This window comes from Danio rerio, chromosome 15 (genome assembly GCF_049306965.1).
Source record: "Danio rerio strain Tuebingen ecotype United States chromosome 15, GRCz12tu, whole genome shotgun sequence".
Classification (NCBI taxonomy): Eukaryota; Metazoa; Chordata; class Actinopteri; order Cypriniformes; family Danionidae; genus Danio; species Danio rerio.
In genome coordinates, this window is record NC_133190.1 from 23,769,304 (window position 1) to 23,795,073 (window position 25,770).

The following is a 25,770-nucleotide window of genomic DNA, read 5'->3' on the forward strand; positions in this document are numbered from 1 at the left end:
CCTTTTAAAAAAAAAGAATGCTATAGGGCGGTATGATGCCACAGATGGCTTCTGTTTCCTTTCATGCTACAAGCTGACCGCTTACCTCTATGTGGACAGCTTTACCGATGTTACCACTTTGTCCAGTGGCTCGCTTGTTGATAAGCTTGAGATGCAGAGAGGAGTTGACCGTGACGACGGGGTTTGAGTCCTGTGAACGTTTCCAGAAAGAAGGTAAAACAAAAACAGAAGCCAAAAAATAAAATAAACCATAAATAACAGCGTGAGAACGTGGTAAGATCTGAAAATTTTTAAATCAGATGGTCGTAAGGTCTTTTCTTTTTCTGAATTGCTTTTGAAAACACTATCGGTTGGGTTTAGGGAAGTCGGTGGGCAGGTTAATCAGTGCTTTAGAAAACTGTTAGTGTGGCAGACCTACCAGTGTGGCATCAGCGTCGACATGGAATGGACTCTCTCACCGCAATCACCGCTCCTCGTGTGCTGATCAGGGACAGCTGCTGCCCATTATAGGAGGTGTAATTAACACACGCCGTCGAGGGAGACGGCAGAGCACGAACCTGATGACTTGACTTCTCCATATTCACTGGGCACTCTTACCAGTTTGTCACTTCACTCGATCACTGGATCCCTTTGAACACAGAACTCACTGTCCTGCATATCCCAGTGCACTTATCCATTGCTCCACTCCCTTAATAAATGGGGATTTTCACTGTCTCTCTGTGTTCATGTGATCTCTCCCCAGGGGATTGCTGGGGGCATCGGTTGGTTGGCCAATCAGTCAGTCAGTTAGTCTAAAGCAGCCTCTAGTGGATTTATGGGAGAACAGCAGGTGTAAATGGCACTTGCAAGATAAATTTGAGATCTAAAAAGCATAAGCAGCAGCCTCTAATGGATTCGTGAAAACAAAAACTGCAAAAAAACACACCTCCTGGTACATATTTTGCAATCTCCAGCAATATATATAATGTTACTTATAACATTATGAGCCTGGGTTGGTGAAATCATGCCATTCACAATTGATAATCTTTGATTATCATTGAATTATATCCATTCTGGTCTTGTTACTGTTAATTAAAAAAATTGCTAATCAAATAAAGCTGAAATAAAGGTCTACCTAACAAGCTGAACACTTAAGCCTTATGTCTTTCATAGACATGGTCTAAGCCTGGACCTAGACTAAATTAGCTGAGCTGTATTAACTGAAAAAATCTTGCACTGACTGATTTTAAAATATATCATTGCATTTGTTTTGTCACAAGAATAAGATAGACAAGAGTACAGATTTTTTCCAAGGCCTGTTTATAAAAAAAAAAATCTTAAATACTTGCCTGGTCCTGGTTAGTCTAAGCCAGGGGCCGGGAATCCACATGTTTTTTCCGGAACCATTGGGATATATGCACAATTCAAAATAAACAAATATGAAGCATCACATTTTCCCCACCACTGGTCAAAGCTCTCCTCAATAGAACCAGAAAATAAATTAAAATAAAGTAAGCTGAAATGCTAAAATTGATAAAACTAAAAGTTAAATAAAAGCAAATCCTCAAAAAGTAACTAAATTTTTATTCATTTATAGACAACACAAAATCAATGTTTCAAATTCTGAGCAGTTTAGAAATTAGTTATAATCCTTATTTTCAGTCATAACTCATCGGATACTTTTATCTAATCAATCAAAAAATAATAATAAATCAATTTTAAAATGTTCTATTAATTATTTTCCATAGATTATTGTATATACAGTATATAAACATGGTTCTACACACAAAGCGATCAAATTGTTTTGGAAAAAAAAAGGCAAACTAATGTTAATTCTTTCAGCAATTATTTTTATAATTTCCACAAGCTCTATATAAAAGAAGTGAACTCATGCTGATTCATAAATCAAACTCAAACAATCTGTTTGTCTCTAATCATTTTAGATGTCCATGTGGAACCCCATAAAAAACAGCTTCATTTAACTCTGGCCTATCACTTCCCAACCAATCATTATCACTCCTTGGAAAAGTTGGCAAAAGGAATTGAGGTCAAATTGGGTTGCGATTGGCTTGCTGCCCTCTTCTCTCGGGATATACGATTTGCCAATCATGAGGTGAGGTGCAATTGAGCCGCATGTCATTCAAACCAACCATTAGTCTCTTTTTATCAGCTTTAATGTTTCATTAGTTAATGAAAAGCACTTTAATGCAAACTGACCTCCGTTTCATTGTCAGACGTTGCGAGTGATGTACCCCTACACTCCTCAGAACGATGATGAGCTGGAACTGGTGCCCGGAGACTATATATTTTCATCCACATTGGAGCAAATGAGCACTAGTGAGGGCTGGGTGTACGGCACGTCTCTGGGTACTGGCATCTCTGGACTGCTGCCTGAAAACTATGTGAGCCCGGCTGATGAGTCGGACACCTGGGTCTTCCATGGGTAAGGTTTCCAAATAGTGGGATGTATAAGTTTGGTCAGCTCGCAGCAAGACTTACTAGTATTGCTTGCTCATACATAGGGTTCAAGGGAGAGATCAGCTAAAATGTACTAATCGTCTGAATTTGAAATCATGCTCTCTCTCTCAGTAGATGATCATTTTGAATAAGTTACAGGGTTCATACTGTCATAAAAAAACAAAAAATGGAAGTCATGGAATTTTAAACTGGCAATTCACCAGCCAAGAAATGTTTTGGTGAAGTCCTAAAAAATGTATTCCTTTGACACAAATGAGTAGTTTAACCCAAGTCATTTAAAGGGATAGTTCACCCAAAATGAAAATTATGCCATGATTTTTTACACATCACTTGTTCCGAATCTGTTTTGGTTTCTTTCTTCTGTTGAACACAAAGGAATATATACTAAAAAATTACAGGGGAAAAAGCAGACTTCTATGTTTCTGCTAGATGGATATCAATGGCTTGATTCTTTCCCACTGTTCCTCATACATGATATACCTTGGTGTTCAACAAGAAAAAAATTAATGAAAGTTTAGAACCACTCGAGTGTGAGCAGTCTCAATGGTGAGGAAGTTTTCATTTTTGAATAAAATATCCCTTTAAAGGGTCACGAAACACCAAAACAGATTTTTTGAGCTGTTGACAGTCATAAATGTGTCCCACGCTGCTAAAAAACACTATTAGGACACAGATATTTCACTAAAAAGTGAAAATTGGATGTTTTTGCATTATTTTGTGCAAATTCGTTCTTCCGGTTTGAAACTAATTTTTGAAGCTGCTTCACAGCCTTCACATACTTGTGTGTATTCCAGTATATAGACTGGATTTTTGTACCAGCAAGTACATCATGACATCTCTGAGTGCACAGCATTAGTTCATGACAAAGACTTGCTTCAAACCAATCAGCACACTCTATTGTGAATAAGGTGCAACTGCATTAACATGCATGAACTAGAAATAAAGGAAGACTCCTTTTACCTGTGACAGTGTTCAGACGGGTAAGATGTTGGGTAAGATTTTGGGGAAAAAACAGCCATTTTTTCTATACTGTTTATACTTCTATATAGACTTATATGTGTTCTGTTTATTCTATGAATGTCAATGGCTGCTTTTTTTCCCAACATTCTTCAGAATATCTTGTTTTGTGTTCAACAGAAGAAAGAACTTTGCCTCAGGGCGATTAAAGGCTAAAAAAATGTTTGGATTTAGGCTTTTTTATTAACAATTAAAATTTTGGTTTCTGCTATCCAAGAAATAAAAATCCAAGTGGTTAAAAGGGGTCAAACGATAAGGATTGAATGATATATGGAAGGTGGAATGCTTCTCCCTCAACTACTTGTGATCCAGTGAACCAAATTCATCTTTATAGTACATATAAAGAGGGACAAGTAGAATTTTTGCTATGCATTTCAAGTGTTACTTAGTTCCCCTTCGGGGGGAACTTCAGCACTATAAGTGGATTTGATTGTAAAATCCACGCATTGGGAGGTTCGGTTCAGAAGCTACTCGTCTGAAAGAGTATTGAACGGGCCAATTAAGAATGAATTGGCAGCGCAAGCCTGCGCAGGTGAGCGGCATAAGCAATCAACTGAGTATATAAGCTCACCTGGCGCCAGCAGACGCTATCCTTTTCGCTTCAGAGACTTTCTGATCGAGTCGATGAGGGTTCCTCCTGCTGTGACCAGCGATTCTGAGCGAATGAGAGCATTCTCCCGGTCCAGAGTGTGTACACGCAGCGGCAGACGGTCGAGCTGGGTTTCTCCCTTGCCTGGCGTTCTTTGGGTCCGGTCCTCCAGAGCGGTGCGTATAAAGTTGCAAACTTCACAGAAAGAGCAACACAGTCGTGCAGCACGTCCTTATCAGGACGGCGCTCCGACTGTGCGTTTCTGGATGCGGTGGTTTCCTGTCCTCGGATGATGGGCGCGGGCACTGCGTTGCATGTCTGGGGGTCCAGCATGTTAATGCGCTGCTCGCGGGCAGTTCATGTCGTCATTGCGATGCCATGACTGTTGCGCAAGATCGCGGTTAGCCTTTGCAAAAGGGTGAACCACCCCAGTTGTCCCCTGCTCTGCAGCGGGCACTCGGGCAGATCTGAGGGTTTCAGCGAGAGATAATCCGTCGCCCACGGGCCCGCGGACCTCCCGCTCCTCTAAGCGCTCTATCCAAGCTTCGGGCGGGGGAAGCGATCGGTCTAACAGATGGTAGCCCTTACGCCCGATGACACCGGAGACCAGATGTCCACCGCGGCATCGGAGGGTGGGCTTTCATTGTCCGATGATGATCCAGACCCGCTCGCCCCCTTCGGGCTGGTGAGCGCTGTCACTACGGATCCTGAAACGGACATGTAAGCCGTGCTTTCCCGGGCTGCTTCGGCCGTGGGTTGGAGATGGTTTATCCCCCAGCTCCGCGGCTGGACCGACTAGAGGGGCGTTCCCTTCTTCCCGGAGGTGCACAGTAGGCTCACGCGGTCTTGTAAAGCACTTTTTTCTGCTCGTGCTGCGTGTTCCTCCACCCTAACCACTCTTGACGGTGAAACAGCCAGGGGGTATGTGGCGATTCCTCAGGTTGAGTGCGCGATGGCGTTAAATCCGCGCGGCGCCTCTTCTTGGCGGGGTCCGCCTCGTCTCCCATCCAAAGCCTGTAAGTTATCTACCTCCCTCGGAGCTAGAGCTTACATAGCTGCGGGCCAGGCTGCTTCCGCCTTGCATGCGATAGCCACCTACCAGCGCTACCAAGCGCAGGCGCTGGCCGAGCTGCACGAGGGTGGGTCCAACCCAGGCTTACGAGCTTCGCATCGCCGCCGACTTAGCTCTTCGGACTACTGAGTCCGCTGCGTGTGCGTTGGGGAGGACGATGTCCACATTAGTGGTCCAGGAGCGCCACCCCTGGCTGATATGCGCAAAGTCGACAAAGTCCGCTTTCTTGACTTCCCCATATCCCCAGCCAGGTTCGGCGACACTGTCTGTGAATTCACCCAGGAATTCAAGGCGGTGAGAGAGCAGTTGGTGGGTGATGTCTTATCGGCGGTCCGTAGCCCGCTCCGCCCGCCGTGCCATTCATACCTGCTCCTCGCCGAAGGCGCCCGCCTAAGAGAGCTGCTCCGCCCCCGCACACGCCTCCGGCGAAGCGAGCGCGTCGGGCACCTCGGAAGCAGGCAGCCCCCCTGCCCAGAACGCCGCTAAGTCCGGCAACGGACCGCGAAGCGCCCCTGGGACAGGCCATCTGGAGAAGAGGGAACTCGCTCTTTCCCCGCTGGAGGGCGGGGCCCCATTTCCAACGGCACTTTTTACTGCCATGAAAACATTATGAAAGGGCACTTTTCACTTCCCCAGATGTGACAGCCCGAAATCTGCCAGTCTGGGACGCTATGCTTTCTAGCTTGCAGATTCGGTGCGTTTCGCCAGTGGCTCACGAGCGCTGGGAGGACGGTCTCCTTTCTCCCACCCCTCGAGCCTCCCCTCCGGAGCTCGGGTTTGGAGTGAGAGCAAATATCTCACCTCCAGCTTTTCCGTGGGACCCGCGAGCTTCCCGGATCAGCACACCCACTCCGCGCTGCCCCACTGCTGGTACGTCAGCGATTGTAGCGATGAGTCCATTAGCGAGAGCTCTGCCTGCCTGGTTAGCGCGGGCCAGCTCTTCGCGGTGGCTCATACGCACAATCAGACTCGGCTATGCGATTCAGTTCGCGAAACGGCCCCCCAAGTCACGGGTGTGTATTCACCAGGGTCAGCCCCCTGTCCGCCCCTGTCTTGCGAGAGGAGATTGCTGTCCTCCTGGCGAAGGATGCAATCGAGCCGCTCCCTCCAGCCGAGATGGAGAGCGGGTTTTACAGCCCACGCTTCATCGTGCCCAAAAAGAGCGGTGGGTCACGGCCAATCCTAGATCTGCGCGTTTTGAACCGCTGCCTGCACAAGCTGCCGTTCAGAATGCTCACGCAGAAGCGCATCCTCCGGTGCGTTCGTCCTCTGGGTTGGTCTGCAGCATTAGACCTGATGGAAGCGTATTTCCATGTCTCCACTCTTCCTCGCCACCGACAGTTTCTGCGGTTTGCGTTTGAAGGTCGAGCTTGGCAATACAAAGCCCTCCCCTTCGGGCTCTCTCTGTCTCCGCGGGTCCTCACCAAGCCCGCGGAGGGTGCCTCAGCGCCCCTTCGGCTCGCGGGCATCTGCATACTCGATTTCTTTACGACTGGCTGATTTTTGCCCTCTCTCGGAGCAGTTGATTATGCACAGAGACAAAGTGCTCTGGCACTTCCACCTGTGGGGGTTTCAGGTCAACCGAGAAAAGAGCAAACTCGCCCCCGTGCAGAGGATCTCTTCTCTCGGGCTGGAGCTGGACTCGGTCACCATGGCAGCGCGCCTCTCCGGAGAGCGCGCTCAGCTGATGCTGTACTGTCTGAGAGAGCTCGACAGTAAAATAGTGGTCCCACTGAAACTATTTCAGAGGCTCCTGGGGCATATGGCATCCGCAGCCGCTTCATGCCGCTCGGATTATTCTATATGAGACCACTTCAGCACTGGCTTCACGATCGAGTCCCCAGACGCGCATGGCACGCGCGCGCACACCGAGTCTCTGTTACTGCGCTGTGTCGCCGCGCCCTCAGCCCTTGGAGCGACCCCTCGTTCCTACAGGCCTGGGTGTCTCTAGAACAGGCGTCCAGTCTTGTTGTCGTTTCAGCAGACACTTCCAACACGGGCTGGGGGGCTGTGCGTTGCGGGCATGCAGCTGCGGACCTGTGGAAAGGTACCCAGTTGCATTGGCATATCGCCTGGAGCTGTTGGCAGTGTTCCTCGCTCTCCACCGTTTTTTTCCGGTGCTGGAGCGGCAACACGTGCTGGTCAGGACGGACAGTACGGCGGCGGTGGCGTATATCAGCCGTATAGGGGGTATGCGCTCTCGCCGCATGTCTCAGCTCGCCCGCCGTCTGCTCCTCTGGAGTCATCCGCGGCTGAAATCGCTGCACGCCATTCATATTCAGGCAAGCTCAACCGTGCAGCCGATGCGCTCTCACGGCAGCATTGCGTCCTGGAGAATGGAGACTCCACCCCGAGTCTGTTCAGCTGATATGGGCGCGATTCGGGGAAGCCCAGATCGATCTGTTGCTTCCCCCGAGATCGCTCATTGCCAGTTGTTCTTTCCCTGACCGAGTGCTCTCGGCACGGATGCACTGGCTTACAGCTGGCCTCGGGGCACGCGCAAATACGCGTTTCCCCCAGTGAGCCTGCTCGCGCAGTTACTGTGCAAGGTCAGGGAGGACGAGGAACAGGTTGCTGGTTGCGCCCCTCTGGCTCAACCGGACCTGGATGTCAGAGCTCTCCCTCGCGATAGCCCTCCCCTGGCAGTCCCTTCGAGAGAGCACCTACTCTCTCAGGGACAGGGCACCACCTGGCACCCTCGCCGATCTTTGAAGAGATTTTTAGACGCGAGGAAGACTTAGGTAACCTCCGATTGCGGTGGCTAATACCGTCACTCGGGCTAGAGCCCCCTCCCCGAGCGCGCCTATGCCCTGACGTGGAGTCTATTCACTGAATGGTGTGTCTCTTGCTGAGAAGACCCCCGTAATTTGCCAGATCAGCGTTGTGCTTTCTTTACGCCGAGAGAAGTTGGAGAGCAGGCTGTCGCCCTCCACACTCAAGGTTACGTGGCTGCCATCTCCGCTCTCATAACGCGGTGGCTGGCAGCACCGTGGGAACGCATAACCTCATCATCCGGTTCTTCAGGGGCGTTAAGCGAATTAATCCACCCCGCCCCCTCTCATGCCCTCTTAGGATCTCGCCCTCGCTACACAAGCCGCGTCAGATCCCTTCGATCCTCGACTCAGTATCTTTCTGTCCCTGAAGACAGCTCTGCTGGTCGCGTTGATATCGATTAGAGGGTCGGGGACCCGGAGGCATTTTTCGGTCAGTGACTCGTGCCTGTAATTGGGCTGGCTTCTCTCACGTCCTGAGACCCCGCCCGCGATATGTGCCCAAGGTTCCTACCACTCCGTTTTAATACGAGGTAGTGAGCCTGCAAGCGCTGCCCTCGGAGGAGGCAGACCCAGCCCTTCTTATTGTCCAGTTCGCGTTTTGCGTATTATCCGGACCGCACTCAGAGTTTAGATCATCTGAGCAGCTCTTCGTCTGTTATAGCGGTCGGCAGCAGGGAAGTGCCGTACCGAAATAAGTTCCCACTAGATTGTGGATGCCTTTCTTTCACTATCAGAGCCGAGATGAGCCGCGTCCCCCGAGAGCGCGTGCGCACTCCACTCGGAGCTTCGCATCCTCTCGAGCGCGCGCACGCGGCGCCCCTCTAACAGACATCTGTAGAGCTGCGGGCTGGGTGACACCCAACACATTTGCAAGGTTTTACAATCTGCGAGTGGAGCCGGTTTCCTCAAGGGTATTAGGTAACCCTTGGTGATTGAGGAAACAATTCGGTAGGGTGTTGAAACACGCTTGCTGCGCCATTTTCCCTAACACGGAGATACGTGCGCCTTTTTATCTGTCAGTAAAGTTCCCCGTCAGGTGAGCCCTGCAGATTCCTCCGTGGCCCCCAGCACTGACTCAGCGGAGGAGTCACTTGCTGGCCCACTACGTTGTAGGTCTGCCCGCTGGTCAGCCCGCGTTTTGGGTAAAGGTGCCTGCTATGCGTGATCCCCACTAGGCGATCCCATATGCTTATTCCGCCACGGTTAAGTCCCCCCCCTGGGCGGACCCGTGTCTTCCCTCCCCGCTAACCACTCTTTTGCTATGCGTACTCCCCCTTTTTAGGGCTAGTCCATATGTAAATTCTGCCATCTATCCCCCCTTGGGTAACGGATGGCCTCCGCAGCGTCCTCCCTATCGGGATTGCACGCTTCCCAACGTACTGTCGTATTTTCCTAGAATTATCTAGATGCTCACGACTTCCCAAAAAAATATATATAAATCCGTAAAACTTCTGTTGAAGTAGGATAAATTAGGGCCAGGGACACGTTGGAGGACCGCGCCCCCCATGATGTGGGTGCGTCACGCTTGCTTGACTATCTCCTCATTGGGGGTGTTGGTAAGGTGCAGTCATTATGGCACTTTCAATGGGCTCCCAATGCGTGGATTTTACAATCAAATCCACTTATAGTGCTGAAGTTCCCCCCGAAGGGGAACGTTCGAGGTTACTAAAGTAACCCTTCGTTCCCCGAGGAGGGGAACGGAAGCACTATACTCCGTCGCCATAATGACTGTCCCTTAGCTGTTGAAAGTCTCTTCAGCTTAAAAAGGATAGCGTCTGCTGGCGCCAGGTGAGCTTATATACTCAGTTGATTGCTTATGCCGCTCACCTGCGCAGGCTTGCGCTGCCAATTCATTCTTAATTGGCCCGTTCAATACTCTTTCAGACGAGTAGCTTCTGAACCGAACCTCCCAATGCGTGGATTTTACAATCAAATCCACTTATAGTGCTTCCGTTCCCCTCCTCGGGGAACGAAGGGTTACTTTAGTAACCTCGAACGTTCACCCAGAAATTTCAATTATCTTCGAGTGCAGGGTCTCTCACGAAACAGCATGTCAAACTATGCTATTATGCTATTAAACTGCTATTATTATCAAGCAATATCCAAGTTTGAACTCTTGAAAGTATTTTAACCAAATATGAAAGAGATCAGCATTGATACTCTGTTTATCCAAAAAGTTCAACATAACACATGCTGCATCCTCTTTTGTGGTTGTCTCATGAATGCGCATTGAATATCTACTGTATGTGGAAGTAAAAATTTAATGAAATTGGGATTTTACCACTAGATTTGCTTGCCATTACTGGAACAATTTGAAAACTTTTTAGTTAACAGAGTTTCAGTGGAGGGTTGAAATCTCATCATGTTTCATTAAAATTCCTTCTTTTGTGCTCTAAAGACAAATGAATGCTTATGGAATGACACAAGGTTAAGTACATAATGACACAATTTTCATTTTTGGAGGCCTACACCTTTGACTCTTCTCTTGCTCTTTAAACAGATCACACTCCTTCTTCTGTACATCTCCATCAGAAAAGGGTTGCAAAGAGACCAAAGCATTAGATGGGCTGCTCAACATTCGATGCTTTGAAAACTCCAGGCTGGGAGAGTCTGCCATTTTGAGTGTCATTTGCCAACCTATGCAGGTGCCCATTACATTACAACAATTGGTAACACTGTTTAGGTCACATTTCATGATATTAACAAGCAATTAAATAACACTACTAGCTTAATAAATTACCAATTTAGCTGTTTATTAATAGTTATTAAGCTATAAGTTGGCTTTAGGCTTTGGGTAGGATTATGGATGCAGAATAAGATCATACTTTACAACAAAGACTATAGAATACACAAGACTTATCACTCAGATAGTTTTGAATGGTGAAAAGTGTAACTGTCAATATGATGAATGAAGCCCCACCTACTAGTACAGGGGCCAATCATCTATCGCTATAGGCTGACATTTCTTCGGGGGAGAAGTTCAGACCAGACATATGCTTTTACGACGGTTTGATGGTCAACAAACGCACTGGAATCTAAGCAAATACTTGCTTCACAGACACAAGAAATATTTCCTCATAAATCCTAAAATCTCAAATTTTAAATGAATCAACTACAGTTGAAAATAAAAGTTTTTTAATTTTGTAATCTGTATGTAGTAAACACGAGGTACAGTCCGTCCTTTCAAATGCACACAACATGACAGCAACTACAAGAACTCCTACAAACTTGTAAACAAAGAGTCCCTTTCATTTCTGGAAGAGATTCAACACCAAGACCAAGTTGTGAATCACTTCAAAAAAGCAGCGCCATCTTACGAAGCATTATTCAGAGTTTGATGATGTGTAACATGACCATAAAGGTGGTTGGTGTCGTGATCTCGTTCCTTTCGAGTGCGCATGCGCATTAGCTTGGCCAACCTGAAAAAATTATAATAATGTTTGATTCGAACGCTTAGAAATGAAATTTATGTGATAGTTGTTGCTTAATTTTATTAGCGAATCCAAATATGCAATGTAATCATAAGCTTGGCAAATAGTTTTGGAGAATTTGATGTTTCCCGTTTAGACAGAATGCTCAAGCATAATGCCCAAGAGGCGTTTCAAAGATGGCCACCGAGTGAAATAACTTGCCTTAAAAGGACGTTGTTTATAACTACTATTGAACAGTTATTATTTTAATAATAGACAGGGAATAAGCCTGCAGTTAATAGGATGAATTGTGACCTAATCTAGAGTGTTACTCAATAATTAAATGTGTATATATAAAAAAGGTCTGGTATTGTTTTTGTTACTTATAAATTGACATTTTTTGCTGTTGATGGTAGGTCCTTCGCTCTAACATCCAGTCTCGAGCTCCTAAAAGGACCCTGTTTGTATGTCGGCATGGAGAGAGAATGGATGTTGTTTTTGGGAAACACTGGCTCTCTCAGTGTTCTGACTCAAAAGGTAATCTCAACGGATGGGCCATGACTGTGCGCTCATATGGTGCAGTTAGTTTGTGAACTCACTTTGTCTCCTGTAGGCAGGTACGTGAGGAGGAACCTGAATATGCCTGCAGCTCTGCCTGCTCGGGGTGCAACACATAGGGACTACGAAATGGATGCTCCTATAACTGTGGTTGGATCCACACAGGCTAAGATAGTGGGTAGGTCTGCTTAGTGTTTTGATGTTAACATGAGTTGACCAGTTGAATTGTCCATCATGCTTGTTTTATGTCATCTGATTTTCAGGGGAGGCTCTGCTGGAAAGTAATACCAGTATTGATTTTGTATATTGTTCACCCAGCCTTCGGTGTGTCCAGACGGCTCATGAAATTCTCAGAGGTATAGTACTGTAGTCAGGAATATGAAGGAAGCAGTGTGCGGGGGAAAGGATTGTTACTATGATATAAATAGGGTTGAATTTTCCTGTTGAGTTATGCTCTATGTTGGCCTGCATTTCAAAGAATTACACTTTAGTTTTTAATGAGCAGATTCAATTTGTTAAAGTTAGTACAGTATTCAAGTGTTTACAGTAGTTTAAGAAAAATAGCAAAACGATTAATTTTTCATAATAGGCTAATTTTATGTACAGAGAAATTTCTACACTGTAAAGTGTAGGGCAAAAATTCTACTGTTCAACATTTGCTTTTCCACATCCAAACACATGAAATAATTTATGTAATAACCTAGAAAAAATATGCCATGAAAGCCAAGTGTATCATAAGTTTATATTTCAAATTTGATAGAGATAGCATGCAAAACAAGATTTCTGCAAAAAGTTTTCAGAGACTATATCAGTGTCCTTCTCTACCTCACCATCATGGCACTTTCTCAAATTTACCTTCCCAAACTAAAACAGTAACAGTTGCTGAATAATTTGGGCTACATTCACAGTTCCTGTATCGTTGGAAAGAAGGCACTTTGGACGTTCCATCATCTAGACCAGGGATGCCTAAACTTGGTCCCGGAGGGCCAGTGTCTTGAAGTTTCTAGTATACCTAGAAAGAGCTTGATTTGCTACTTCATATGTATGTAACTGGGGTTGGAACAAAATTTTGCAGGACACCAGCCCTCCAGGACCGAGTTTGGGCAACCCTTGATCTAGACTTTATAATGCTAAAAATGGGAAAAAAGTAATAGATGCTTAAGTGATGTAAAAAAAATGCACCACTTTAAACATTTTATTATTTCATAAACAAATATATGAAATTTGTCCTGGAGCAGTACAGAAAAGTAGAATCTCTAAATTCTGGAGGGACTGCACAACACATTTGCTGCCTGTCTTTTATTCATTACACAGTAGGTCAGGCAAATTTGGCTTTTTGTGTCAGTGAAAGTCCTGGAAAATGGAAAATGGAAATGGCTTTTTGTGTCAGTGAAATTTGGCTTAGAGTGAAAAACGTGTTTACATGTTGCCTTAAAAGTAACACGTTGATTTTACTTTAAAAAGTGAGTTAATCCATTGGACTGATTAAGTTAACTCAGCTTAATTTTTATAATTATGCACATAATATATTTTCTTAATAATTTTCAGGCATTTTATTTACTCACTTTTTAAGAAAAGTCAATGAATCGCTATTAAAGCAATGAGTTTACTCCATTTTTTAAGTAAATCAAACTAATTGCTTGTCACAGCATGTTAGAGCATGTAAATATTTGTAACACCGAATTCACACAGGGCTTCAGCATCAATGCTTGACGGAAGGTGTGTCTGAAGTTGGGGCTGACACAATCGTCATAGCAGCGTCAGCCAATAAAATAAGTCCGCAATTGACAGTCTGAGCTGGGGTGTTTGGATAAAGCGATATGATTGGCTGACACTGCTGTTGGCACTTGAACGTCAATGCTGACGCCCCGTGTGAATGGGCCATCAGACCAGCCGATTTTAATTCTTTAAATGGCATGGACACAAAAATATGAGGACCCACTTGTGAAGCTATATATTTATGTGTATGAATACCCAATTTATACTGACGTATCTAAAATGGATCACACAGCTAAGGTTAACCGTAGTACCCTTCTGTGTCTGACAACTTGAGGTAACTTAAGGGGTTTTTAATCTAAAACATTGCAGATGGTTGTAAGGAATTTGAAAAGCGTCCTGGCTGGCCCAATTCTTACAATAATATCTAGATGCAGACTTATATTTGCAAGACTGTATATTACAGACTCGCAATGTCAGACTCAATACACTCACTGGAGCTAGTTGACATCACTGTGAGGGTTAGGTGTATCCATAAAGCATTGCATGCAGCTCAGCTTGCAACTGCATCCAGTCTGTATCCAGACCCCTCTCAAATCTTTTAGTAAAATCAGCAGCAATAAAAATAAGTGCAAGCTCCTCAAAATTTGGCACTATTTGTTTATATCTGCATTCAATTCTGTAATTGTAGAATCGCTAAATTCTGGAGGGACTGCACAATACATTTGCTGCTCAGAAGTGCCTTATATGTTAACTTGTATGTTAAAATATATTTCAAATACAGAAAAGGCCATACTTTTGAGCTTTATAATCAAAGAATTCTGAAGAAAAGTCACCCCAGTGTCTTTGCCCCTTTCTCTAGGAATGCAGCAAGAAGGCAGACTAAGCATTCGAGTGGAGCCTGGGCTGTTTGAGTGGACTAAATGGGTGTCAGGAACATCTTTGCCTGCTTGGATACCCCCTACAGATCTTGCTGCAGCCAATCTTAATGTGGACACAACTTACAGGTAAAAACAAAGTTATCATAGACTTTTTTGTGTAGGAGCATATGTCCAGTTCTGTCCTTATTCACAGTTGCATTTCCACAGACCTCACATGCCCATCAGCAAACTAACTGTCTCCGAGGCGTATGAAACATACATTAGTCGCAGCAACCAGGTGACCAAAGACATTTTGGCCTACTGCAAAAATAAGGGTAAGTGATTATAAATGCTGCTTCAACTCAAGTGCTTATGATTCTCTCTCACATGTACTAATAGTGGATCTTTTTTTACAACAGGTAAAAATATTCTGTTTGTGGGACATGCTTCCTCTTTGGAGGCCTGCACTCGCCAACTCCAGGGTCTTTCTTCACAGAATTCTAAAGACTTTGTGCAAGTAGTCCGTAAGGTTAGCTTCACCCTTTTTAAACATTTTACAGGCAGATCAATCTCATCAAATACTGCCAGGATATGTGACATCCTATGTAAAAGTACCCAGCTAAAAAAATGTGATTCATTGTTTTGCACATAAAATCATTAAAAGATGGACTTTTCAAAGCTGGTCTTTCCGTCCAGATTCCATACCTGGGTTTGTGTGCCTGTGAGGAGCAAGGGGACTCAGGAATCTGGCAGCTTGTGGATCCACCAATTCTTCCCTTGACTCATGGGCCGAACCACAGCTTCAGCTGGAGAGAAACCTTACAGCAAGAATGAGCGCATCTGCAGTGTCCAAAAGAGACTGAAATGTTACCTGCACAGGAAGCACACAACTGAGAGAATATTTCTGTCACATTCATGTTTGAGTTATGCAAATAATATATTGATACAAGATGTGGCAGATTTTTTGTTTGCAAACGGCACTGAATAATGAACATTTGTGGTAGTGTTTACTGAGCCTTTAAAGAGGCTTTCTCAGGGCATTGGATGTCACTTTTAACATGTTTAAATGCACAGTGGCTTAATGCAGCACTTATTGTAGATTACAGATCACTTCCTGACATGCAAATATGTACAAATTTGCAATGAGATGTTCAAGAGCTTAAAGGCAGCAATGTCTCAGTCATTTCTCTTGCAAATGTAACTTGAATGCATAAAATGTGTAATATTTGTTTTAGCATAGCTGAATGGATATCAAATGTATTTGTAATATCTTTACATTAAAGCTAAAGTGTGTACTTTGTAAAATAAAATATTTATATTGTAATTAATCGTTGAAAAGCTAAGATGTAAAAGCTTTGTTCACTCTTTTGTTTATTTGAGCAAACTGGTACAGCAGACAGTGGTGCCAACTAATTTTCTGGGTAGCTTAAAGCGATGATGTCATTATGTATCCATGATTTGTCAACAATTTTTATGAGACCAGATTTATTTTGAAATACATAATTGAATTATTAACAATCACACATTTTTTTAAACATTAACAGTTTGTGTTTTTTATTATTAATTAGTAAAACACCTTCTGAACAATTAATTTTTAAAGTCTATCAAATTAAAATTTAGGTGTTAGTATCAGTATGTGTGCTCCAAAACAGTGAAAAAATTCACATTAAGACAATCCATCCAAAGTTTGCAATTTTTTTATTTGTGTGTGTGTGTATATATATATATATATATATATATATATATATATATATATTTATTTTTTTTTACATCAACTCATACTTCAAATCAAATCTGGTCTTTAATAATTCATATGCCCCGCTTCCCTCAAGACGCGTCTCACCTACTTTTTATTGTTTTTTGCGCTACAGCTCAACCACTCTAACTGACAGAGCTGTTTAAAACTAAACACTATTGGAGAGGGGTTACTCTATGTCCATAGATATTTATATTAGATGTCGCCTACGCTATTGATGTCGAGTGGAAGGAATGATAGAGCTGTCATTTTGGTACAGGGTAGCGCTCCTTTGAAATGAATGTGAGACCAAGGTGCAGTGGAGGACTGTCCATCCAGAGCCCGAGATATATACACATATATACATTTATCTATGATCGGGAGTTTTCCCGGTGATCAGTATGCAAGTTTTTTTTACATTAGGAAAATTATAATTTTACATCACTTTTCTAAGACTCATCAAAGGATAAGTAATCGCACAGGCATTCCAGACAAAGAGCATGTGTTTGTGTGCATGAAAATGTATTATACTCCCTACCTGTTACATTTGATCTAATCCATGTCCTGAAACACACCCCTCTCTTGCTTTCACTTCACGTTCTAACGCAGGGAGCGATTCGTTTGTGAATGAATCTCAGTTGACGACTCGTTCTCTTAAACTAATTTCACACGGCATAATTTGAATCACCGACAGCTCCAGATATTTAGCACGCCAAATATCTCACAGGCATCAGCGACTCATTTGCGATTCTCTCAGATCACGTTTTTGATAGTTCATACTGTGTGATTGTCACTCACGTGCACGAGCACCGATTTACCTGTGATTTCAGGCATTAGTAGGCAATTTCTTAAAACCTGTCGGCGAGTCAAAATCGGGGATAAAATCATGCAGTCTGAACTCGACATTAGCCGCCAACGATACAAGTTTCTGGCATCGCAGCATCTTGTTGTCATATTTCATTTACATTGTTTGTTTGTTTAATCAACAAAACTAGCATAAGCCTGACATTTAGTGCGAGTTTGTGCTACTTTGTCTTATGGTCAGGGCAGTAAGTGACTGTATTATCATCAATACTTGTTGAGCACAAAAGTTCGTAAAATACAAAAATGTAAAAAACAAAATCATACCTATGAAATGTACTGCCTCTGTCCTATGTCCTGGGAGCACTGTACAAATGTGGCGGTGCTATTGACGCATGCTCAGGGTACGTATGCGATATTTAGTGTATGTATCTATGTTCTAAGTCCTGCATTATCGTTATATTTCAGTTGAAAATACGGCTCAGATCAACAGAAATGCACAATGCACATTTCAAAGCTCATCAGAGAACCTTTAACTGCCCACAGTTACTTGCAAACTTAACTGTTAATAAGGCATTTTCATCCATATTCCATATTTAATTATGGTTCAGCAATTTCAACTAGCAACTTTGTTCGTATCATGGCTTCTGCTAGCACCATATATAAAACTAGCTGTTAAATGGTTTGCTCATTTTGAGTAATTAAGCAGAGGAATGGATGCTTTTTTATTATTTTAATTTTTTTTCTTAGTTGATAATTTCATTTTAAAAATAGTTGATTTTGATTGTTAAGGATTGTAAAATTAGTAATAAGTATAGGCCTAATTTTAAAATTGCTAGATAGACTATATGGCTAAACCAATGGCGTGATTTTAAGGCGGGCGTTTGTTTTTCGACCAATAGCAGAGAAGAGGAGGAAGCTATAGTTGTTTACCATACTTCACTTTCAACACCTCACGAAAGACGGTAAGTGATAGAAATATAATGGATATGACCGTCAACAAAATGCAACTTAATGCTGTACAATAACCGCCAGTCACAAACAATCTGATGTTTAATGTGTCACTATGTTAGTCCTGACAAGGTTTATCCAGACTAAAGTTGTGCATCAGACTTAAAAATACGGATGAGTTCATAATGTCTTCAGGGTAAAAGATGAGCATCACAATTTGTTTCTACACAGAACTGAAATTAATGACTTTTACTTTGGGTAATATGTTTGACGAATCACCTTAGTGGCTTTTAAAACTGAAAGCGCTCAAAATGAGTCTAAAATATTAACTTTAGTGCACATTGATGACACATTGATGACCCAGGATACTAATAGGTAACGTTAACGTTAATCATTCCATACTGTAGCCTATGAAATCAAGCCAAGAGCCGTTTTGGGACAGGATGAGTTACGAAAACCTACTTTAAAAACACTGAAAATTAAAGTATAGAGACCATAATCTTAATTGATGGCTTTAATCAATCTCATTCACGGAACACTTTACTTGGTTGTTTCGCGCCTTTATCAATTACGTCATATTTTTCAGTTGTACATTAAAGTTACACCAATATGTCAGTGTATCAATAGCAAACTGTCAAATTAACAAGTTTAGAAAACTTTGTGTTAAGATAACTGAAATGAGAAGTATATAATGGCTGCTTTTTTTCTCAGACTGAATCAGTAAGGCCCAATCTGTAAGGCCACCCAAGACACTAAGTAAAAGCAAGGGGTGTTTGGGTTTTTTGAGGACATCATAAGTAAACCGTTAATTTAAGTCCTGGTTTAACCTTTGATGTAAGGCGTCTTTATTCGATCTGTGATTTGTAGGCTAATCAGATCCATTAAACATATTTGTTCTCTTCGATAAATATCCCCTCTGGTAGCATCCTGAAATTAGATTGAATAAATGCTCCATTGATGCATTTGTTCAATTACCCTGAGTTGGTCAGTTCAGGTCAGCTCCTTTCGGAAGTGTTTCAGTCGTCAGACATAGAAGTATTCTAGACATGTTACATTAAAGGAGCATAATTATAAACCTCTACACAAACTAGTAAGCATGCTTTGAAAATTAAAACGTAATATGTGAAAACAATATTGGCAAATACTTTTTTGTTTAGCTTCCAGTGCCAGAGCTGACATAAATGACTCTCTGATGACTCTTTCAAGCCCTAGTAGCATTTCATGACTCGGTGATAGCAATATTAAATACTTAAAGTATACTTAGCACACAAAGAAGGACCTGAAGAAGATGATTCCATGTGTTAATGTCCTCTAATTACACAAGCTGTAAAAGCAGTCTTTTCCCCCCTTTCTTTCTGTTTGGCACCTGCAATCTTTCAGATGTGGACCGGTTGGACCTTCTCCTGATTAATGGGCCTGATTGGCAATAGAGGAGACTGACAAACGATTGGAGGGTTTCATTCCTCTAAAAATCCAAGTCATTATTGGAGAGCAGTGAATCTCTGCAATCTAATAATGCTCTCAGTGTTCTTTTCAAGCTTTTAAACTAATTCGTGATTGATCACTAATTATCGGTGACGGAGCCTCTCGAGACAGCACTTTCCAGCTCTGAACGTTTGTTCCTATCTTAAAACAGTTTGAAAGGAGCTATAACTTCCAAACGGTTGACTCTGCTCCCTGGTGGAGAGTCGATAGGCCGCTGTGAGACGTTTGAGTGAACATTGATGTTCTTTGCCAATATGCAATATTGCCTCTCCACAGAATAAAACACCTGGAACTGGCCGTCTGGTTTTGATGGGCCCGTAGTCGGCAATCAGCAGTGTTACTGCTCTTATTGAACTCCTTATTGGGTATTTGTATAGTGCTCCCCACACGCACTTTAGCAGCCAGACATCGCTTGACAAATCCACATTCTGTAATTGCGTGACCATTGATTTCAGTTCCAGTCAAAAAGAGAGAAAAAAGGGAAGTGCCCTCTTAAAGACAAGACATATATTAGTGTAATGCCGATGGCTAAGGCATACGTGGAGTGAAAGGAGCACGCGCACACACACACACATACAGAGAGAGAGAGAGAGAGAGAGAGAGGATGTAAAGACACTGAGCTGCTGGCTCTCCATTTATGAGCCAACAGAAGTCTCACTGGAATAACATTGTCTTCTCAGTGTTGATACTGTTTTATTTGCTTGATCACTATTCGTTCGTAGCTAGTTTGTGCAGCCACACTATGTGGAAAAGGAAAGGTTTGGTAGTCTTTTAAGTGGAACATTTTATTTTAATTAGGCACAGATTATTATTATTTTTTGTTTTTTGATCAGAACATTTCAGGTAAGTTTGTTAATTTTTCTAACTTTATATCCAGGTGGGAAAACAAAGAGTAGATTTTTTTGTGAATAAATTACATTATTTGTTTCATGTAGTAATATTTTTAACGATAATTTTATCATATATGTATATTTAATTATTGGTATTATTTTGTGTATTAGATTTTGTAAAAACTTTGAGCAAAAAAGCAGTTTATTAAACAAAAAAAGGAAAATGTTTTTCTGTTATATACACTTATTCTATCATATGGGTCTTGAAATGTGATTTTTGTCTACATTATAGATATCAAAATCTGTTAAAAAATGTCTGAATGCAATAGGGAATGAAAATAACCACAATACCAATCAAGCTAAATGAAATCAAACATGAGAAACTTCCATTTATTTCCAACAGGAGGCAATAGAGCTTCATATGGCGAGATGCAACCGGCGGCTTCATTGGTTCACACAGCAACAATGTAGAACCTGTGAGTTTTCTACTTTTCGCTTGTTGTTAAGCTCATTTAGTTCAAGGGCAGTTTTTAGACACAGACTTGCACACAAAAGGTCTATTGTGGGATTGTGCAGGTGCTCCTAGTCTTTTAGATAAAAAAAAACACTGTGAGGAGCAATTGCAGTTTCTTTTTATCGACAGCTGGAATACATAAAATATAACTTTAAACATTCTGATTGATATTAAAAAAGAAACTAAATCTATATAAATAATTTCAATTTGAAAAAATTCTAATAGCAATGAGGGCAACACTGCCATCTGCTGTTTGCTGCTTTTTTAATGAGCATCATTAGTATCCTAAAATGCAGATATGTTAAATGTGATACATATTTTTATTTCTGCTTGCAGATGATTGTGAATGCTGCTGCTGATGATGATGACACAGATCTTTGTTCCAGGCTCTTGAGGTTAGCAATGGCTTTGCAAATGCACATAAATGGGATTTTTCTTTGATTTACTTGACATGGAAATAGTCCACACATTATTTGTTGAGATTTAGCTGTCTCAAAATATGTCATTTCTTTGTATTTATTTACACATGAAGCACAGACAACCACATGCTTTTCAGCATCAATGAGACAGGCAACTGCTGTCTTTCATGCATTTCAGAATTAAACCACTCTCTTATTTGTTTTCACTTGGTAAAGTCATAGGGTCAGGGTATTGGCTTGCCGGTCAGTGTTATGGTAAGGCGTGACCTGAGAAAGCCACTAAATGTACCGCCTTTGTTTTTGATGTAGTTTTTTCTCGTACGGACAATAAGAGCTGTTTGACTGGCTGAAGTGGTCATTAAAGCAGGTCTAAGAGCCACTGGCTGAACCCATGCTAGGGTCTCTTTAAGCTTAATTGGCATTATTTTGGCTTTGAAGGGTCACAGGCTTAAACCTTTTATTGTGGTCTCGGTAATGACAATCCTCCTCCCCCTTTTCTGCACCTCAGTTCAACGTTTTGTTCTTGCCCAGTCAGACAAGCACCTTCACCTCAGCGCGAGTGCTCATTTTACCTCCCTTTTCCCATAACCTTTGACCTTAAAGACTGATCTGCAATCATCTGGAGCAGTCCTCCCCTGTTTAATTCCCTCCTTTGTTGTCACTCTGACACCCACTACACTAATCAGGCTATTCATTTAGACAAAACACTGACATTTAGTGTAAACACTTTTGAAATTGTGGCAGTAATATTAGCTAATTCATTTAAAATTCAAATCGTTTTAAATGGAATAAACAATGCAACATGAATTTTTGGAATATATTACATTGTGAGGTATTTTGTATGTTGTAAGATGAGACAACTTATGAAATCCACCCTCCACCAATTTTTTAAAGTTTTTTTATTCCAAATTTTCCTGTTTTAATTTCCAATAATTGAGTTCCATTTTTTTGTAATGAAATTTTTATTCAGTATTTTTTTAGAGAACTGTATACACTTGGCGTCACTGTGACACAGTGGGTAGCACAGTCGCCTTACAGCAAGAAGGTTGCTGGTTCGAGCCTCAGCTGGGTCAGTTGGCATTTCTGTGTGAAGTTTGGATGTTTTCCTCGTGTTGGCGTGGGTTTCCGGGTGCTCCGGTTTCCCCCGCAAATCCAAAGACATGGTATAGGGGAAGGCTAAATTGGCCTTAGTGTATATGTGTGAATGAGTGTGTATGGATGTTTCCCAGTGATGGGTTGCAGCTGGAAGGCATCCGCTGCGTGAAACATACTCTATGCTGGATAAGCTGGTGGTTCATTCCGCTGTGGCGACCACAGATTAATAAAAGGAATAAGCCAAAAAGAAAATTAATGAATGGATGTATACACTTGCCAAATCCTTGCGACAAAATACACAGACACATACAGAACATAAATAAAATATGACATATTAGACATGCTCATACATGACATTTTTAAGACTGCCCAACTGCAGTAGGCTATGTGTTACCCTGATGAAAAGTAGGTTGTTTTAAAAATGCCGCAATAACTTTAGGAATAATTTTTTTCTGGCTTCTTTTTTTTTATTTTAAGTAATCAAAACGTGTATCCAATAAATTGAAATGACATTTTTTTTATTAAACATCAATGTCTTTTGAGTTCCCCAAAAATGTGGTTTGTAGCGATATCCACCTGCAATTGGTCTGTGCACTGAATAAATGTACTACAGTAGCACATGTGCAATACAGGCAACGCTCTAAATTTACTTTATAACATCAGTTGAGTGTTTGGAAAAACTTTATTATGTGACCAGACATGGTTTCATGGCACACAGGAAATCAAGAAGAAATCATACTATTTTAACGCATTTAATACAGTGATAAAGGCTAGATCAATTAGCATAAAATATATATTTTATTTGTATAACAAAATATCCATGATGGCTTGAAAAACCCAAGTAAACCAATAATTGTTCTCATATCAATTTATCTTTTTCTCATTGTTTCTTCTTCCACAATCTTTATTGTTGATGTCTTGACTTGTGATGCATATGTGTTATTTCTGCACGAGGGCGCCTTCTACTGTTCAGTATGAATGAAACGGATAATACCTTGTGGCTTAAAACACAGTTTTTTTGTAAAAAGGAAAAAAAATCTTTCCTCTAAAGTTATTGTACTTTTTTTGTTTTGAAATGTAAAGCATAATCAATGGATTGCTGTTTGTTAAATGAATTTAACCACCTGTGCATTCTTTTAATGCACTGGAAGCCATTGATTATCCCACTGGCCCACTTAACCATTTGCCAAGGTTTAAACAAGTGCCTAACAGAGGCTCTTTTACTTGACAGAATTTTGTCAGTTACAACATAGGTCTCCCACTTTTTAATCAGTCACAGGCAAATAGAGGGAGAAACCCCATCTGCAAGAGAGATCATGTGAGTGCAAGTAAAAAAAAAAGTGCATATCTTATAGCTCATTGTAACATGTGCTGGCTACCACTTCTCAAATATTTTTGAGCCTTTTGTCTGTTGGATGAGCCACATTGGCTCCATGGTGAAGCACATGTCAGTGTCCTGCAGATCATTTCTTTCTTTTTGGCTTAGTCTCTTTATTAATCCGGGGTCGCCTCAGCTGCCAACTTATCTAGCATGTTTTAACGTAGCGGATGCCCTTCCAGCTGCAACCCATCTCTGGGAAACATCCACACACACTCATCCACACTCATACACTACGGACAGTTTAGCCCACCCAATTGACCTGTACCACATGTCTTTGTACTATGGATGAAACCGGAACACCTGGAGGAAATCCACGCGAACGCAGAGAGAACATGCAAACTCCACACAGAAACGGCAACTGACCCAGCCAAGGCTCGAACCAGCGACCTTCTTGCTGTGAGGCGACAGCACTACCTACTGTGCCACTGCGTCGCTGTCCTGCAGATCACACCAACACAATGTTTCGACAATTTGTAACTTTTTGATTTAGTGGCTAATTCGCATGAATTTGTATGATCTAATTCATACAATTTAGTATGATTTGCTCTTCCCCCAATGATGCTTGGATTTGGGGTTGGGTGCCACTAAACTGACAAAACGTAAAATACTTACGTTTTCTTGTGAGATCAGGCTGGATCACACAGATGAATGAAGGCTCTGCAGCTGTCACTGAGGTCCTATATTGTTACTACTTATGTTTGAGGAAAGAGCATTTATATCAAACTGTAATCAAAACTAAATGGAATTATCTGTGCATCATATTGATTTTATTGCACACCTTCCTGCCAATCGGAATTGAGAATTACGACAGACCATGTAATAAATTTGAATGATTATTATTGATATAGTTATTATCACAATAATTTCAGAAAATATTGTGATCCAAATGCCTGGTTTGTAGGAACATTATAAAATCTTGCAAGTTTTTCTAATTCTACTGTTATCTGCGTTTACGTGCTGCATTAATGCGAGACTCTTATATCGCGTTAAAAAATATTGTCGTTAATCTATTCTCAAAGTTGGGTTGAGAGATGGGTCTATTCTACACAAGCTATGATGACTTTCACCTTCATAATTTAGCGTGGATGTATACCTGACCGATGTGCCGTCTGACAAAAAAAAGTGTCTTTCTGAATCAAATAAGACTTTAACTGCAGTTTGGCAGTTTCACTTCAACTCATGAACATTTAATTTATGCCCCCGTGACAAACTGGAGTATTAAATGCAAATAAGGAGTAAGGACTGGTGAGAGTGTTATGGAATTTAATAACGCACGCCAAATGGAAAGACAAAAAACTTCCGCATTTCGCAATATGTGTGTGTCTGTGTGGTCCTTTACTGACAGCCGCGTGTGTGAAACTTGTGGGAAAATATGGTGAAAAGTCCTACAAGACGGCAATAGTTTGAACGCGTTGTTTACTTTAATAATTCCACTAATACATGCATACTCCGCGTCTTAATTCCATTTTTATTTAGTTTAGTTATGACTTTTAGTTATGGATTAAGGTGATCAAAATTTGCTGTTTGGAGCTTATGTAGGTCTACAGTTCAAAATTCATGTGTAACTGAATAAAAAGTTAGTAAACAGAAGTAGGCTACATCTTATTGAACATCATTTGTTTTCATCACCAATTATCATAGTAGAACAGTTTCTCAAGCAGTTTGTGATGCATTTTGGAAACAGGAGATAAGCCCCTGCTCTAATGCGCCAACTGGCCTGAGAAACCTGTTCTCAAAGACTTATTATTCAGGTAGCACACATATTCTGAATGCCTTCGGCAGAATTCAAATGAGCCAATTTAATCTAGATTATTCTAGATTAAAAATTTAATCTATGTCTATATTTATATATATATATATATATATATATATATATATATATATATATATATATATATATATATATATATATATATATTAGCGCTGGCACGACTACTGGTTTCTGCTAATCGATTTCTTTTCAAAACAATACTTGAATTACTCGACTACCCGTGGTTCGAGCTACTAGTTTTAAAAGTCACAAAGAAATCCTTTTCAATACGTTTTAGTAATTCATAGCTGAATGCATTGATTTCATAGCGCTATACATTGTCAAAACATTATATT

General features: G+C 41.7%; 2 protein-coding genes across 3 annotated transcripts in view; both read left to right on the plus strand.

Moving 5' to 3' along the window:
• Positions 1-15,805, plus strand: part of ubash3bb (ubiquitin associated and SH3 domain containing Bb) — a 44,430-nt gene extending 28,625 nt beyond the window's left edge. Inside the window, exons 5-14 of one of the 2 annotated variants that reach the window (XM_073923204.1) lie at positions 1,923-2,092; positions 2,214-2,422; positions 10,410-10,554; positions 11,736-11,856; positions 11,933-12,055; positions 12,141-12,233; positions 14,456-14,600; positions 14,682-14,788; positions 14,873-14,982; positions 15,150-15,805. In XM_073923204.1, the coding sequence (XP_073779305.1) occupies positions 2,226-2,422; positions 10,410-10,554; positions 11,736-11,856; positions 11,933-12,055; positions 12,141-12,233; positions 14,456-14,600; positions 14,682-14,788; positions 14,873-14,982; positions 15,150-15,287 (1,179 nt within the window). In that variant the 5' untranslated portion in view covers positions 1,923-2,092; positions 2,214-2,225 and the 3' untranslated portion in view covers positions 15,288-15,805. The remainder of the gene's footprint in view (positions 1-1,922; positions 2,093-2,213; positions 2,423-10,409; positions 10,555-11,735; positions 11,857-11,932; positions 12,056-12,140; positions 12,234-14,455; positions 14,601-14,681; positions 14,789-14,872; positions 14,983-15,149) is intronic. The other variant, NM_001128755.1, reaches the window with a different exon arrangement.
• The window catches only part of LOC101886227 (ovostatin), a 370,069-nt gene that overhangs the window by 102,471 nt on the left and 241,828 nt on the right, over positions 1-25,770 (plus strand). The window lies entirely within an intron of this gene.